The 17390-nt window shown below is 36.0% G+C and overlaps 1 protein-coding gene and 1 pseudogene across 6 annotated transcripts in view; one reads left to right on the forward strand and one right to left on the reverse strand.

The window, feature by feature from the left end:
• Nucleotides 1–14753, forward strand: part of LOC105483267 (ubiquitin protein ligase E3 component n-recognin 3) — a 264963-nt gene extending 250210 nt beyond the window's left edge. For all 6 annotated transcript variants that reach the window (XM_011744038.3, XM_011744040.3, XM_011744041.3 and 3 more), the window contains 4 exons: nucleotides 3595–3774; nucleotides 10118–10327; nucleotides 10848–10987; nucleotides 12357–14753. In XM_011744038.3, coding sequence (XP_011742340.2) covers nucleotides 3595–3774; nucleotides 10118–10327; nucleotides 10848–10987; nucleotides 12357–12474 — 648 coding nt within the window. In that variant the 3' untranslated portion in view covers nucleotides 12475–14753. The remainder of the gene's footprint in view (nucleotides 1–3594; nucleotides 3775–10117; nucleotides 10328–10847; nucleotides 10988–12356) is intronic.
• On the reverse strand, nucleotides 7434–8718 carry LOC105483270 (ribosome biogenesis protein NSA2 homolog; annotated as a pseudogene).
• Nucleotides 14754–17390: the final 2637 nt, after the last annotated feature.

Below are 17390 nucleotides of genomic sequence, written 5' to 3' on the forward strand. Positions count from 1 at the left end.
GCGTTATGAAAAAAACTACAAACCCATGTCTCCCATGAACATAGAAGCAAAAGCCTTCACAAAATATTAGCAATAGAAAGGATAATACACTATAACCAAATGGGTATTTTTCTTTTAGCTTTATTGAGGTACAAGAAATATTTGAGTTATAAATATTAAGGACAAGTAAAAATTATATATATTTATCATATACAATGTGTAATGTTTTGATATATGTATACATTGTATATGATGACCACAATCAGGCTAATTAACATATCCATCATCTCACATAGTTTTCTGATGAGAACATTTAAGATCTACTCTGTTAGCAAATTTCAAGTATACAATACAGTATTATTAAATATAGTCACCCTGCTATACATTACCTCTCCAGAACTTATTCATCTTATAACAGAGTTTGTATCCTTTGACCAACATCTCCCCATTTCTCCCAGACCCTGGTAACCACCATTCTACTCTGTTTCTACTTTTTAAGATTCCAGTATGAGATCATGCAGTATTTGTCTCTCTGTGACTGGCTTATTTCTTTTAACATAATGTCCTTCAGATTCATTAATGTTTTGACAAATGACAGCATTTCCTTCTTTTCTTAGGTTGAGTAATATTTCATGTGTATACAGTCATCCCTCGCTATCTGTAGGGGATTTGTTCCAGGAACCTCCCCGCAGATACTAAAAGCCTTAGATGTTCAAGTCCCTTACATAAAATAGTGTAGTATTTGCTTATAACATATGGACACCCTCCCATATATTTTAAATCATCTCTACCCTAGATTACTTATAATACTTAATATAATATAAATGCTTTACAAATAATTATATTGTATTATTTGTATTTTATTTTTTTAAATATTTTTGATGTATGGCTGGTTGTGGAACTCATGAATACAGAGGGCTATTTCTTTATTCACTCGTCCATCAATGGACACTTAGGTTCATTAACATCTTTGCTATTGTAAGTAATGCTGCATTGAACATGAGCATGACCAAATGGGTTTATCCTGGAATGCACAGTTGGTTTGACAACAAAAGTCAATTAATTTAGTTCACATATTAATTGGATAAATGGGAGAAAAACCATATGATCATTTCATTTGTCAAAGAAAACCATTTAGCAAAACCTAATGTCCTTTCATGGTAAAAACACTCACAAAGCTAGGAATAGAAGGGCATTTTCTCAGCCTGATAAAGAGCATATCAAAAACTCTTAGCTAACATCATACTTAATAGTGAAAGACAGGAACAAGATTGGAACAAGACAAGGATGCCTGCTCTCACCACTTTTAGTATTGTACTAAATTTTCTAGCAAGGCAGGTAGGCAAGAAAAAGAAAAGACATCCAGATTGGAAAGGAAGAGGTGAAACAGTTTCTGTTTGCAAATAAAATGACCTTACCTCTAGAACACCATAAGGAATCTTCAAAGAAACCTGTTAGAGCTAATAAACAAGTTCAGCAAGGTTGTAGGATATAAGATAGATGTACAAAAATTTCATTGTATTTTTATACACTAGCAGCGAGCGATCTGAAAATGAAATTAATAATTCAATTTATAATAGGGGTGATGAAAATATTTTGGAATTAGATACTGGCAAGGGTTGCACAATTTCATGAATATACTGAAAACCACTGAATTGTATATATTAAAAGAGTAACATTTATGGTATGTGACTTATACCTAAAATTTTTTTCTAGCTGTGTGAAAAAAGACTTGTATCCAGAATGTGTCAAAAATTCTTTTAACTCAAGTGTAAGAAAACAAAAACCCAGCACAAAAGTGGGCAAAATACTTGAATAGATACTTCTTAAGAGAATATATATGAATGGCCAACAAGTAGATGAAAAGATACTCAACATCTTTGTTCATTAGAGAAGTACCAATTAATATCACAAGTGATAATACCAAGTGTTGGCGAGGATTTGAAGTCCTAGAAGTCTCATTCACTGGAATGCAAGATGGTATAGTCAATTTGGAAAAAGGTTAGCAGTTTTTAAAAATATTAAGCATATGCTTACTGTACAACCCAGCAGTTCTGCTAAGTATCAGCCAGAAGAAATGAAAACATATGTCTACATTTAGACTTCTAAATGAATGTTCAAAATAGCCTGATTCATAGTCAAAACCTGGAAACAACCATCAACAGGTGAATGCATGAACAAAATGTGGTATATAACATGAATGAGTCTCAAAATAAGTGAAAGAGGCCAGGTACAAAAGATTACATCCTGTATGATTTTATTTACATGAAGTTTTTAAAAAAGCCAAAACTATAATAATAGAAATATCAGTGACTGCTTGGGTCCAAAGAGTAGGGGCCAGGATTGACTGCATAGGAACGTAAGCAAATTTTAAGGCGTGATGGAATTATTCTGAAACTATTGTGGTGGTGGTTGCATGACTATACATTTACCAAAATTCATTAAACTGTACACAAAATGGTTGAATGTTATGGTATGTGGATTTATAGCTCAGTAAAGTTTTTTTAAATGCCTTCTTTAACTATATAAATGGAAGATTTGTAACTTTATTTCTAGAGATTTGAAAATTAACATCTTTCTCAGTCTGCATATTTTTCTTTTTCATCTGCATTTCTTCTTTGTAGTATATTTCAGAATTTTGTACTTAATGTGCATAATTAGTTTGGCAGACCTTTGTTGAATGTCTGCTATGTGCCAAGCGTTAGGAGGACAGAGTTCCTACTTCCAGAGAACTCACAATCTTATGGAGAAGGCAAATTTGTTTTTAAAGTAATTAATAGGAAACATAAATGCAAGAATAGAAGTGCTGACAAGGTATGGAAGAACTAATTATATCTGAATGGAGCTGGGTGGTCTGAGGTTTCATTAAATGGTGTCAGGGAAGGCTTCCCTAGTGAGCTGGAATTTGGAGGATAATAGGAATTGATTCCGTGCACAAGGGAGAGTAGACACATTAGCTTCCTATGTGGTCTTTCAGTTAAATAAAGAGGGATTGGGGAATATATTTCTGTGTTTATAAGACTAATAAGCTTCTTTAAAAATCAACTTTTAGGATATGAGTTCTTGGTCACTGATATATCTGGTACTTTCATTAGCAAATAGAGCTTCGGATTACCTGGCTACTAACAACCCCACCCCCCTTTTTAAAACTGATTTTGTTTCACACTTATTCAAAGTCTAGGCACGTTAATTAGCACCGTCTCTTGTGAATTTCGTGTTTTTACTGTTGTTCCTTATCCACACTGACAACCTACACGTTTTAAACCAGAAATACCTTTCTCTTTGCCCCAAATTAACATTTGCTTTCACAGAGTAGCTAGGTTCCATAGAACTATTAGATATGTAACGACTCTATTTAAAAAATAAATATATGAAAGCAGCAGATGACATTTAGGAGTTATATTTCAAAGAGATGTATTTTGAGGATATTTAGATATAACAGCTAGGAACCTTTTTCTCTCTTGTTTCTCCTACTCCCTTCATGTTTTTTCAGTTGACTCAGTTAAGAAAGTTTTATTGTCTTAAAGTAATTGATGAGGATGACCCTTAAAATCTATGTAATAGGAAATGTTCTTGATGAAATATTTTGAGAATTTTCTATTTCATGTCTAAAAGGAAGAAGAAGAATTTTCAGTTCTTGCCAGCTGCCTGGGACTTCTGCCAACATTTTACCAAACAGAACATCCATTCATCAGTGCCTCCTGTCTGGATTGGCCGGTTCCAGCATTTGATATTATAACTCAGTGGTGTTTTGAGATAAAATCGTTTACTGAAAGACATGCAGAACAAGGAAAGGTATGTTAAAAGAGTTGTACTAACTTGCCACGGTGGTGATATGCTAATAGGTAAGAGAATAATGAAGACTGTTAAATTTTAGGTCATCTGTGTTTGACAGCAATTATAAAACTTGATTAAATTGAAAAAATGGTTTACTTATGTAAATTGCATTTATGAGTATAATGGCAGAAGTATTTTAGCTAACAAAGATGGGGCATTAGTCAACACTTTTAGTTTGTTTGGGGTCAGCAGATTTTTATTGAACACCTTAAGTAATCATAGCATTAGACTTGGTAGATACAAAGGAATTATAAGATAGACAAGGAATTGTGTTTTTGTTTGAAGAACTGACTTATATTTTTAAAACAAATTGGACTAGCAGATCTAAAAGGTCATGTCTTTAACTTTAAAATTTGTTGGGCCTAGTGCTACTGGATCAGCTAGTGAAAGGGTTTGTATTGAAGATGAATAGAGTGGGAACAGCAGTGAGTGGCTGTGTATGCCATGGTTGGAGGCTCAGAATTCTAGAACTACAGTTTTTAAAAAATTGAATAACGTGATGAAAGTATTTTGGGAAGTAATTCTGGTGTCTTTTTGGTGGATAAATTAAGGATAAAGGGAAGCCAGAAAATATTTAGGTGGTGAAGAAAATCTAGACTATTTTTCTGATTGTAAAACTTAGAAAGTAACTAATGTAAGAGACATTTGAGAAAAATATAGGACTTGGTGACCAGATGTACATGACTTTAAGATCTTGAACTCCAATCATTAGGAAAGTAGTGTCTAGTATATATAGCTACAGTAGGAACATGATGTTGCTTAAACACCACTGATGATGCCCCATTGCCTGTGGAAGAAGGTACAGACTCCTTACATGGCATTCAAGGATCTTCACCATCTTGCTTGCCTTTCCATCTCATTGTATACCCCTCCTGTGCCATTACCTTGCTCAAATCACAAAAGCATGTTTCATAAATATGCTATACATTTTTAAACTTCTAGAACATTACTTATTGCTATTACTAAAGCAACCTTCCTACCCTTCTGTTGAATTAATAATCACTGTTTCCTAAGTAACATTTACTTTTGCTAAGATAAATGTGACTTCCTCCGTGAAGATTTGTCTGATAGTCCATCTTCCTTACATCCTAATCCCTTTTTTTCTGTTGTTCTATAAGGCTGTACTTTTTTGACTGTCTCTAACAGTTGGCATGTTTATTACATTTGTTTCTTTAATGTATCTGAATGCGGGCTCCATGAAGCAGAAATTGTTTCTTATTTATCCCCAGTTTCTAGAAAGTGTCTCATATAGACTAGTCACCTAATAAATATTTGTGGAACAATTAAGTTGTGGGGTGGTGTCATTGGCAGAAATAGAACTTGTGAAAGGGGAGCCAGGTTTCAGGGAAAATGAGAATTTTAATTTTGAACATCAAAAGGACAATAAAAAATTAATATTTCAGATGGATATGTCAGACGATTTAATTTTTAAAACATTGAAGTGAAAAATAAAAGCAAGATAAGCATAAGTTATAAATGTCTCTGCTTTTGTTCTTTTCCATTTTTTGCTGAAATCCTTAAAAAGATGCTATCTCATTTTATACCCTTTTTTTTTAAAAAAAAAAAAAAGGAAAGGGAAATTCAAGAAGTTAACTGAACCTTGCATATTACATATACAAATATCTTCCTAATAATTTCTTTATTCACAGAGCATATAGCAATAATTTGACATCATACTTTGATGTCTGAAAACCTATGCAGAATGACATGGAGTAAGAGATGGGTATAATTGTAGAACCAAGGCAGGGAAAAAAGTAATGAGCACACCCAGAGTTTGTCTTCATATGAGCCATAGGTTAAAATCAAGCCTACATTTTAGATGAATGATTATTGGTATGTATGCTGATGGAAAACAATAATTTATCATTTTAAAATGTTAAATCTTTTTTATATAATTAGGTGATAATTATTTTAGAGGCAGTGTAGTAGACATTTGATTAGTTTATTAATTTATGCTAACACAGAATTTTTGCCAGTTATGTAAGTAGTGCACCACCATTTGACCTGCATCCCCACTTGTGTCCCTGCTCCACTCTTGTGTTCCTAACCCTGATCCTGACCCCTAGGTCAACCAGATTCTCTTTCTCAGGAAGGTTAATCTGTATAGAGAGACCTAGCAGGGTAAATGGTGACAGGAGCTGTGTAGTCCAACAGCACTACCCTTGAAAAACTGTCTGTGAATTCTACTTCTGAATTTTTGTATCAGTTAAGATTCTTTGTTCAGAAACAACAAAATCCAGTTCTGATTTAAAATAAGGAAAACCAAAGCAAACTATGACAGAAAAAAAAAAAAAAAACCAAGATTCATTGGAAGCATACTTGGTAATGTGCAGAATTGAAGAGCTTAACTGTCATCACTTGGGAAGAAGAGAAACCACAAAGATCTCTGGTCTGTTTTCTCTGAAGTGCTGCCACCAGATAACTAAGCTTCAACCATTTTCCTTCCATCCGTTTGCATGCTCAAGGTTCAGATTCCTGGGAGAGAGAATCTGGTTGGCCTAACTCTTGTAATATATATACCCTAGTGGTGGGGCAGGATCTTGTGTTGGGGGCAGCCCCATCAGAACTGTATGGAGCAAGAGTAGGGGTTATTTTCCAAAACAACTTATAATGTTATTAATATAAGAAGGCAGCAAAGGATGCTAGGAGGATTTAAAAAACAAACTGGTGGTCCACTACTTTCACATCTTACCTGCCTGGCACATACACACCCTTCTTCTCATTCACAGAATTTCACTTCTGCTGTTCAAAATGATGTAACCATTTTACTTATGACTGCAAATGCATCTGTGACTTTTCCAAATAAGCAACCTGTTCTCACATACAGTCCTTACATCATCAGGCCTCTCTGCATCCAGTAGCTCTGAGAGATGTCCATTGTTCCTATCATTTGTTGTACTCACACCCAGATGGTCTGGAACATTTTAATTAGTACCTACTCTCACTGAATTCAATAGTAAGAGAATGAAAATGTTGCAAAGATATACGACACAGTAAGCAAGATTTGCAAGTAGTCATAAAGCTGCAGCTAATATACAAATATATATGACTTTATTATTTTACCATCCGTGATCCAGCACACCTCACCTGATTGGATTTGTTTGAGCAAGGATGTGATACCAAACTTTATTCTGAGAGGGCTGAGCTTCTGGTGATTGGTCCTGTCTTGTTTCTATAAGGCTGTAATCATTCTGTGTTAAATTTCTGCCTTTCAAGCTTGGTCTATGGTGGGGTGGCAGAGGGCATTTTTAAATTCCAAAATATTGCTCTACCAATTGTATGGCAACATTTTTATTCTTCTTGATAGTCATGGTCAATCCCTCCAGGCAATGCGATAAGCTATCCTTGTGATGTGGATGGCGTATACCACAAATGTTCCTAGTGGTCTGAGGAACATAGAATGGTCAGATGACGTTTAGTTTCTAATTCAGTATAACCAGTGTTATAAACTGTACTAGAGGATAGATAGTACATAGCTCCCTTAGCTTGTAAATCCACAGAAGAATCCAGAATAGCAGTGAAGCAGAAATTTGCAACCAAATTTTTTTTTTCCATTTTAATGTTTACAATTTAATAAATCTCTTGATTGCAGACATGTAAGGCTGTTTGGTAGTATTCAGAAACATCACAGTAATGGCAAGTTTTTCAATTGGTATGTAGTCTTCAACAAATATCTATGAAACTGTCAAACCAGTATGACTGCATTTATACCTCCATAATTTTCAGGATTGTTGGTAACCAGAGCATATTTTCCCCAAATAACCTTGCCTCCTTCTGTCACAGGGCCCAACTCACTCACGTTTACCTCAGTAACAGTACCTTTGGTAATAACACCCAAAGTTATATACATTGGGAATGAAGGACCCTTCTTTACACCAAGTATTGTTAGGCAAAAGGTGGCTCTCAGTTCAGGATGTTACATGGGCTTTCTTGAAACGCAAGCCCATTGGCCTGATGAATGTTCCATAGATACATAGTTTTCTTGTAAAGCCATCTCCAACAAAGTAGACTTTAGTAACCATCCTCTTCCATGCCGCCTTCTTTCTCTTTCCTGTTGGAATCACTTTTTTTTTTTTTTTTTTTTTTTTTTGAGACACAGTCTCGCTCTGTTGCCCAGGCTTGAGTGCAGTAGAGCGATCTTGGCTTACTGCAACCTTTACCTCCCGGGTTCAGGTGATTTTCCTGCCTTGGCCTCCTGAATAGCTGGGATTACAGGCGCCTGCCACTATGCCCAGCTAATTTTTGTATTTTTAGTAAAGACAGGGTTTCACCATGTTGCCCAGGCTGGTCTTGAACGCCTGACCTCAAATGATCTGCCTACCTTGGCCTCCCATAGTTCTGGCATTACAGGCATGAGCCACTGCACCTGGCCCTGTTGAAGTAACTTTTAACACTCTGTTTCTCCCTAGGCAGGTACTTTTAGACAGAAGGACTTTCCATTTTCCCACTTTCTCTTTTCATTTCTGCTTAATCATACTGGAAAGTACATTAGCTCGAGGTTGTCCCTCTCTGTCCAGCAGATAGGCAGGTACTGCTCCCTGTGGAGTCTTTTTTTTGTTTGGTGCTTCTTTTTTCATGCATCTTGATAGTCTTTTTCATTTGTATTTTCTCAGCATGGTGCTGTTTAAGATAAAGCTTAGCCTTCAGACCAATCATTTTCTTTGCCTTCTTTGAATGTTCATAAGCCTCTCAACTTTCCTTCTTTCCTTTTCTCATAGTAATCCAAATGATATCCATTAGCATTCACAGTGTAATTCAATATATTTGTTCTGTGGCATGGCACAGGCACAGCCCCTGGGGTGTGAAAATGCTCTCAATTTTTGGGTCTCAGAGACCCATGAGCAAACTCCACACAGGCCGCAACAGGAAAGGCAAGACCGAATTTTAGGTGTAATCATGAGAGTTGCTACAACTGTTAAATACTTTCCACCTCTTGTTTCCCAGACATATGTATTCCAGTTGCGAGAAAGGTCACCCATATATACTGGTTGCTGTTTAGAGCATACACATTCTGTAGGTGTTTTCTTCCAGCTGGTGCCATCTAAAAATTTGTAAATTTCATGAATTTCATAATTTTTATGGCACTGAAAAAAACAGTTTTGTAGTTCATGATTTAAAATACCACTGCTTTTTTCAGATGATTGAGTATATGTTAAGATCAGTGAATTCCATGGACATCCACCTGTTGCCTTACATCTCTCTTCATGAGGGAAATTATTGGAGGTAATGTGCTATGGGCTACTGGATAACATGCAGCCTAACCTATAATAAGTGTCAAGTTCAGTGAGGACAAATTGTTATCCCCTCCCTTTAATGGAAGGGTTCCACTGTAATCAACTCATTTCAGAATGTGCCATCCTTGGGGTCCAGGGTTGGGCACTGAGTACTGGCAAATGATATATTGTATACTGTTCTTATAATTGCTTCCATGGACACTTTATCCATTAACTTGTTGATGAGGAACAAGCTAGCTTAGTTACTCCACTGATTTAGGTAGATTATGGCTGCATGTAGGTAACATGATATGATCTCCATTTAAATTGACTATTACTTAGTTTCTTAAGGTGATAGACTCACACTACATTTTATCTGTTTTAAGTGTGAATGGAGTAGCATCTAGAAAAATTTAATGCTGTTGCCAGTATTTTTATACAGCTGCAAATAGTTAATAAAGCATACCCTTCAGGGAAATTTAACTAACTTGAAATTTTTTTTATTCTTAAAGCAAGAAATGTATGAAAAGAATTCTAACCCAGCACTTAACGGATATAAAAGATCTTAAGAGCTTGAGGTGTAATGAATTGTACATATTCTAGGAAGGAGATTCTACATTATAAAGTATTAAAGTAGAAAAAATGAGTTATAACCATGATTTCCCCTAAAGAAAAAGCTAAAGAATTGTTTGAGAATGGTCAAAACTTGGTTTTAAAAAATATGTAACTTTTAAAAACCTTCACACTATGCATGTTTAAAGTCAAATACAATTAGATGTATTTTCCCTGCATGCTTAGAGATGGTATTTTTCTTTTAAAGTAATAACAAGTTTAAATGTTTTAGGTTGCTTAATCTAAAAAATTAAATCATATTGTAATTGGAAACGATAATACATTAAAATAGATAATGGTAACTGTTGAACTACTATTTTAGTCATGTATAAAATGGAAATGAGAGGAGTGTTAATGAAGAAAATAAGCCACATTCTTGGAGGCAGATTTTTCTTTCTGTAAAAATTACTTTTAAAAAATATATTGTGTTAGTGACTTAAATACATAAAACTAATGAGTATTTTTGGATGTTTTAGGCCTTGCTTATCCAAGAGTCAAAATGGAAATTACCACACCTACTACAGTTGCCTGAGAATTATAACACCATTTTTCAGTACTACCACAGAAAAACCTGTAGTGTCTGCACCAAGGTTCCTAAAGATCCTGCTGTTTGCCTTGTGTGTGGTACTTTTGTATGCCTGAAAGGACTTTGCTGCAAGCAACAAAGTTACTGTGAATGTGTATTGGTAAGCAATAATAGATAATACAAAATTTATGAAAACATAGATCTCATAGCACAAGGAAAATATGGTCAAGCCAGCTCTTCATATTTAACTACTCTTTGAATTAAGTATATAATACATACAGGGATTGTGTGTTTTTTAATCCAGTAGAACAGTAAAAAAACAAAGTCTCTGAGGTTTTAAGTGAGTAAATCCTTCCTTAAGTACAATTCTAGTTCTCCTTTCACCTACTATCCTTTAATGGTATATACTTGGGAATGTGCTGTGAAACAAAAGTCATCTGTGCTGTTGGAGATACTAGACTCTGAATTAGATTGGCTCTTAATTGCTTTACTAGATATTCCTTACCCAAATTCCTCTTAATGTATTAATAATAAAGTTTCATTGGAGTTATAAGTTTAACTTCAATGAAATCTTACTATTTTTAAGTCACTGTATTATTTAGAAGGCATTAAGATATTCTTGATTTTATTATAAAGCCTATTTGATTATGAAGTTCATTAATATATTTTTAATTTTTTAGCATTCTCAGAACTGTGGTGCAGGAACAGGTATTTTTCTTTTGATCAATGCATCGGTAATTATCATCATTCGAGGTCACCGCTTCTGCCTCTGGGGTTCCGTGTATTTGGATGCTCATGGAGAGGAAGACCGGGATCTTAGGTGAGATGTTCATGGATATATCCTGGTGTTTTATTGAAATTTGGTCAGTGAAAACCAATATGCTATTCCTGGCTTTGTAATTACAATTTTTTTAATATTAAGAAATTCTTGCCAGGCGCGGTAGCTCACGCCTGTAATCCCAGCACTTTGGGAGGCCGAGGCAGGTGGATCACGTTAGGTCGGGAGTTCAAGACCAGCCTGACCAACATGGAGAAACCCTGTCTCTACTAAAAATACAAAATTAGCCGGGGTGGTGGCACATGCCTGTAGTCCCAGCTACTCGGGAGGCTGAGGCAGGAGAATCGCTTGAACCCGGGAGGCGGAGGTTGCAGTAAGCCAAGATGGCGCCATTGCACTCCAGCATGGGCAAAAAGAGCGAAACTGTCTCAAAAAAAAAAAAAAGAAAGAAATTCCTACAGTCATTAATTTAGAGCTATTTCTAGTTTTTGAGATATTGTCCCTATCAATACATTGAGGAAACATGAAATAAACCAAATTACCATGTGAGGTTTTTGCCACGAAGAATCTGTTGGCCAGGCCCAGTGGCTCACACCTGTAATCTCAGCACTTTAGGAGGCTGAAGCAGGAGGATTGCTTGAACCCAGGAGTTTGAGACCAGCCTGGGCAACATAGTGAGACCTCATCTCTACAAAAAATAAATAAATAAGCCAGGTGTGGTGGTATATGCCTGTGGTCCCAGCAATTCGGAAGGAGGTGGAAGGATCGCTTGAGCCTGGCAGGTGGAGGTTGCAGTGAGCTGTGATCGTGCCACTGCACACCAACCTGGGCAACAGAGAAAGACTGTCTCAAAAAAGAAGAATCTAATAAAAAAAGAAATGCGGTAGGTGCGGTGGCTCATGCCTGTAATCCCAGCACTTTGGGAGACCGAGGTGGGTGGATCACTTGAGGTCAGGAGTTCGAGACCAGGCTGGCCAATATGGTGAATCCCCGTGTCTACTAAAAATACAAAAAATTAGCCGGGCATGGTGGCAGGCACCTGTAGTCCCAGCTACTCGGGAGGCTGAGGCAGGAGAATGGCGTGAACTCGGGAGGCAGAGCTTGCAGTGAGCTGAGATCGTGCCACTGCACTCCAGCCTGGGTGACAGAGTGAGACTCTGTCTCAAAAAATAAATAAATAAATAAATAAAAGATAAAAAAAATAAAAAAAGAGACAGACATGGTGGTGAGCACCTGTAATCCCAGCTACTCGAGAGGCTGAGACAGAATTGCTTGAATCTAGGAGGTGGAGGTTGCAGTGAGCTGAGATTGCTCCACTGTGAGAGACTGTCTCAAAAAAAAAAAGAAGAAAGAAATGCAAGTGAAATCTTCCTTGTATGATATTAATACTTTTTTTTTCTTTTTATTCTAGGCGAGGCAAGCCTCTCTACATTTGTAAGGAAAGATACAAAGTTCTTGAGCAACAGTGGATTTCCCATACTTTTGATCACATCAATAAAAGATGGGGTCCACATTACAATGGGCTGTGACTCTCCACCTCAGCATTGCATCATATCATATTTTCGCTACGAATTTATTTTTCAACGATAAGCTTTAACTTAATTTGGGGGATTAACACTTTTGCTGAGGGAGAAAAAGAAAACATATTATGAAGCCTTTCCAAAATTAGGTGCTTGGTAATCACGTTAATGGTATAATAATTTGTTTTAATATCTGGAAAACATTAATAACAAGTTAAATTATTCTTTAGTGGTCATTTTTTAAGTGCACAATTAATAAGAAGCACAACTTGTTCACAAACTCATTCAGAAATGATTCTCCCAACAATGCATATCAGCTATTCATTGATACTTAGAGTGGGTGTGATTTATTTGACATTTTACTGCTTCTTTCTGTGTTTTAATTTGCATCTGCTAAGCATAATGCATCTTTTTTCCTCTGCCATTCTTGTGTTGATTTGAGAATTTTTCTGTATGTAATTAGAAAAAAATGTAAAACATGATTTATGTGAAATATTGTATAGTAAAAGTTGGTCTAATAGTAGAACTTTAAAATTTTTTCTTATTGTGAGGAATCTGTTAAAAGTTTAAGGCTTTGCTGAAAACTGAATTCATTCTCAGGAATTTCATAAATCTTCTCCCCAGGTAAATAATTGAAATAGCTGTAAAATAAGTAGATAGCTGCTGTTAATATAATACAGTACATTTTGGGGGGCATATGTGTGGTTGGGGGGGTCCTTAAAAATCAAAATTTGCCATTTCAAGTTGGATGAATTACTAGAGGTAATAACAAATCTTACTATAAAATCAAGAGGTACATACATTGGGCAGATGTTGATTCTGTGCATGCCCACCTTTTATTACTAAACAAGGTTTTGTTTATATGATTGTATTAGAAATGCTCAGACTTCCCCAGAAATGAACCATAAGTTTTGGAACTTTCTTTCAGCTCAAGAGGTTCAGCTATATTGTATTTGTGCAGTGTAATCACTGCTATTTCTGCTTGGTTTCCTAAAAGGAAAAAAAAAAAAAAAGGCGCAGTGGTGATGACCCTCATGAATGAGCCTTGCTTCTGCATTCTTCTTAGAAACTGCTGTGAAAAACAATTTATGTTTGCAGGGTTTAAAAATCAGTAAAAATGGGAATGATTGAGCTAAAACCCACTCTATGAGAAGGAAAATTACTGAAAAGCATGTGATATATTGCTACAAAGATTTTTTTTCCTAAATGATTCGGTAATTGATTATTTAACATATAGTGCTATCAAATCAAGCTATCCCTGGTACTTTGGACTTCCATGGCTTGTTATATAAAATTACATTTTTACATGTAAAAATAAACTAAACATCTAATGATAAAGTATAAAAATAATGTCAGATCCATGTTCTAAAAAATGTTTGTAATGACATGACATTACAAGAGTATAAAAATGGATATTAAATGATGGCCTTGCATTAAAATATGGAAAGCAGAGCAGTACATATTCAAATGTATTCACAAAGTCAAAAAATTACCTATAGTTCTACAGTAAAATACATGGAAATAGCTTGCTATTTTTATATACATTTCCAAAATATTAAGATAACTTTCTGTAAGACTCAAATGATTCTGTTTGACTAAATAGCTGTCCTTTCCAACACATTGCTACTTTTTTAAATACTGTATCATAAGTTCAGCCTGTCATACTTTTTGCATTGATCATTATGAATACCAGACCATTTGTAAGTGTGGTTGAAGAGCAAAATGCTAATTTACATCTCTAGTAAATACTGTTACAGGATTCATGAACTTGAATAATTCTACAGTTTGAAACTCTGATGCTATATATACATGGTATAATGTATTCAGACTTTGATTACTACTTATTTAAAATGGAATGTTTTATGGTTGTGCATATGGATGTGAAGTGAAAATATTAGCCTTAACTTTAAAATTTGGGTGTTTGATAGTGTTTATTTTGATATTGGTGAATTAGTCACCAGTAAATTTTAAAAAAGCACTTGGTTGAAAATTGTACTTGAATACATACATGCATGCTGCTAAACTAGAACTTTAATTTTTCCCCATAACTTTTATAAGTCCCATTTATAAACCCACTTTTAAAAATAACAGGTCCAAGTTAGAGTGATGTGTGTATATTATTCAAAAAAATGTACTGGTGTGATATCTTGTATGAATGATCATTTAAATACAGTACATTACTGTAGAAGCTAAATTGATCTTTATAATTAAGCAGAAATTACAAAACTAGGAATAATCAACATTGTAAGATATGTTAATAAAAACCTGCTGTCATTTGGTTTGTGAAAGGTCCTTAAAATGTTTACTGCTTACATTTTTTTTCCCCCAAAGATATTGACAGTAATATATGTGAGTGAACATGGCTGAAAAGATCAAAGCATAACATAATTAGGAGTTGCTTTAGGGTGCAGTAAGTGTGTAAAGGGTTTACTTTGCCTTTTTTTTATTTGCAGAGCTAGTTCTTGCTTCTTCAGTCCTTGTCTCATAATCAGTGTCTTTGCTAAGTGTGTGTGTTTGGTAGGGGGAGAAGGAAATGAGTATGTAGATCTGAGGAACACAGCTGCTGTGGTCTGTGTTCTTTTCTGAAAGTTCCCAGCCAGACTTCAGAAATGTTTATTGCTTTAGGAGAATGTTTATTTTGAGTGGTTTGCATTCTTGTTTGAATTGACAGTCCTCACCCCTACCTCTCCATCCTGAAGCTCACCAGCCATCTATCAGCTAGCAGTCCGTTTCTCTTCAGACCTTTCTGTTTTATGTATTCCGATATTTACTGATTTCTGTGACTTAGAAAAGATGCTGACTAAAAGCACTGAAGGCTTAGAGGAAACAGCAGTATGGGAGGAGATATGGTCTAAGACTCTGTATTATCTCCAGGATTCTAATTGCTGACTCTCAAATGGCTGTTGATGGCTTATATTTGAGATCATATTGGGGGTTGGGGGGGCACAAAGCATGGTTTTAACCACTAGAATCAAATCGCCAAGAGAAGATGAATTCATTGGTGAGGATGCCTGATAATCGATGATTATGGGAGAGCAGATGACTTATGACTGTGTCTCAGTCCCATTCACAGCACATAGTTCTTTCCTCTGCCTTATGATCTGGCTAGATGATATTAAGCACTGCTTAGTTCAACAGGGATGAGTTGGAGTGGGCAAAACAGCAACACGATCACTTCTCTATTTATGACACTTCAGCCTCTCTATTAATTAGGCATATCAGGTATGGAAGAGCTATGACCTGCCATCTTAGTGTACAGTAATCTACAAGCAGTGGAATGAATGTGACTTCAGCTGATGCAACACAGTGAAAACACAGTGGAACCTTGTGTAGAGCTGCCTTTGTGCAAGTTAAATTAATGTAAGATGTGACAGTACCAAAATCAGTGAGGTAGAGTCCAAGAACAGACCAGAAGGAGTGGGGTCAAAAGCACAGATAAAAGCTTCAGGTTCAGGGGAAAGATACAGAGAAAAGGAAGAAAGTCTAGAGCAAAAAAGAGGATTTGTGTCTTATCCCCTCTTCTCTTGGTGACAAAGGAGCAGGATCATGTACCAAGAGTGAACAAGCCTAGCATATCTGGGGGCTTGAGATAAGTGGCAAAAGCTTAGACATATGCTGGAGAGAGAACAGTCCAGAAATAAGGGGAAGCACCACTGAAGTTATATTCACAACCGAGTGGGGTTAGAAAACCTAAGTTTAATGGAGCCAGTTAGAAAGATTCTGTAACTTTATGGAGCCCCAGAGTTGAGCAGCTTAGGACCTGAAGGATAGAAATTAGACTGCTAAATTAACTGGGGATTGGACAGATACAGTATGTAAAGGGTGCAATATAAGTTGATAAGAGAATTAGGGGTGCTGGTTCAAATGAGTGTGGGGTTCGTGTTGGATTTGTAGGATAAAGTGAGGGGCGCAGGATTGGAAGTCACAATAAGATTTAATAAGACAATGAAATCTTTCAAAGTTTTCTTTTAAAATGATGCAAAATAGCTTCAATGTTGAAGCATTTAAATTCATTTATTTAGTAAATACTTATTGAGCTCCTCCTGTGTACCAAGCACTGTGATAAATACTGGAAATACAGTGGAAAAGAAGTCAGATAGTCCCTTCCCTCACCTCGCTTTTATATGATTAATGTTACAAACGGTATGTGTGTTTGGAGAAGAGAAGTAGAGTAGAAGGTGCTATAGATGGACCCTCTAAACCAGACTTGAGTGTATGAGGAGGCTTCCAGTGGGGAGAGATGATGATCCCTAAATATTATATAGGCGTTTTCTGGGTGAAACAGGTGTGGAGAATAGTGATTCAGGCAGGCATAGAGAATATTGTTTGCAAAGAGTGGAGAGAGCACTTGTGGATGTGAAAGGGAATCAGTTTGACTGTAAGCATAGGTGCTTTTGAGAGGTAGGTAAAATCTAAATTACAAAGAGTTTTGTAAGCCATGCTGAGGATTTTAGACTTTTTAAGAGAGCAATAGGAAGCCATTTTAGGGCTTTAGATAGTAGAGTGACATCAGATTTGCATTAGAAAAGTCAACCTGGCTGCACCCTGGAGAAAAATCCACCAGTGGGGAAACCTGCCAGGCGTCTGTTGAAAGACTCCAGATACAACAGGATAGTTGGCTCAAGTAGGGGAGTTGTGGTGGGGACAGAAAGATGTGGACAGTATCTGAAGAGAGTTGACAGAATGCAGTAACGTAAGGGACAGCCAAGAATATTGAGTGCCTAAGGTGTGCCAGATACTAAAGTAAGTTCTAGGGATCCCACGTTGAACAAGACAGAAAGGGTCAGTGTCCGCTTACAGTCTGGTGGAAAACAACATTGATTATGTCATTACAGTTCAACAGGATGTTATCAGCAAGTTAGGCTATGGGAATCAATAGACTCATTTAGTTTGGGAAGTTCACAGAAGGTTATGTGGAATAAATG

The sequence above is a fragment of the Macaca nemestrina genome, chromosome 11 (assembly GCF_043159975.1).
Source record: "Macaca nemestrina isolate mMacNem1 chromosome 11, mMacNem.hap1, whole genome shotgun sequence".
Classification (NCBI taxonomy): Eukaryota; Metazoa; Chordata; class Mammalia; order Primates; family Cercopithecidae; genus Macaca; species Macaca nemestrina.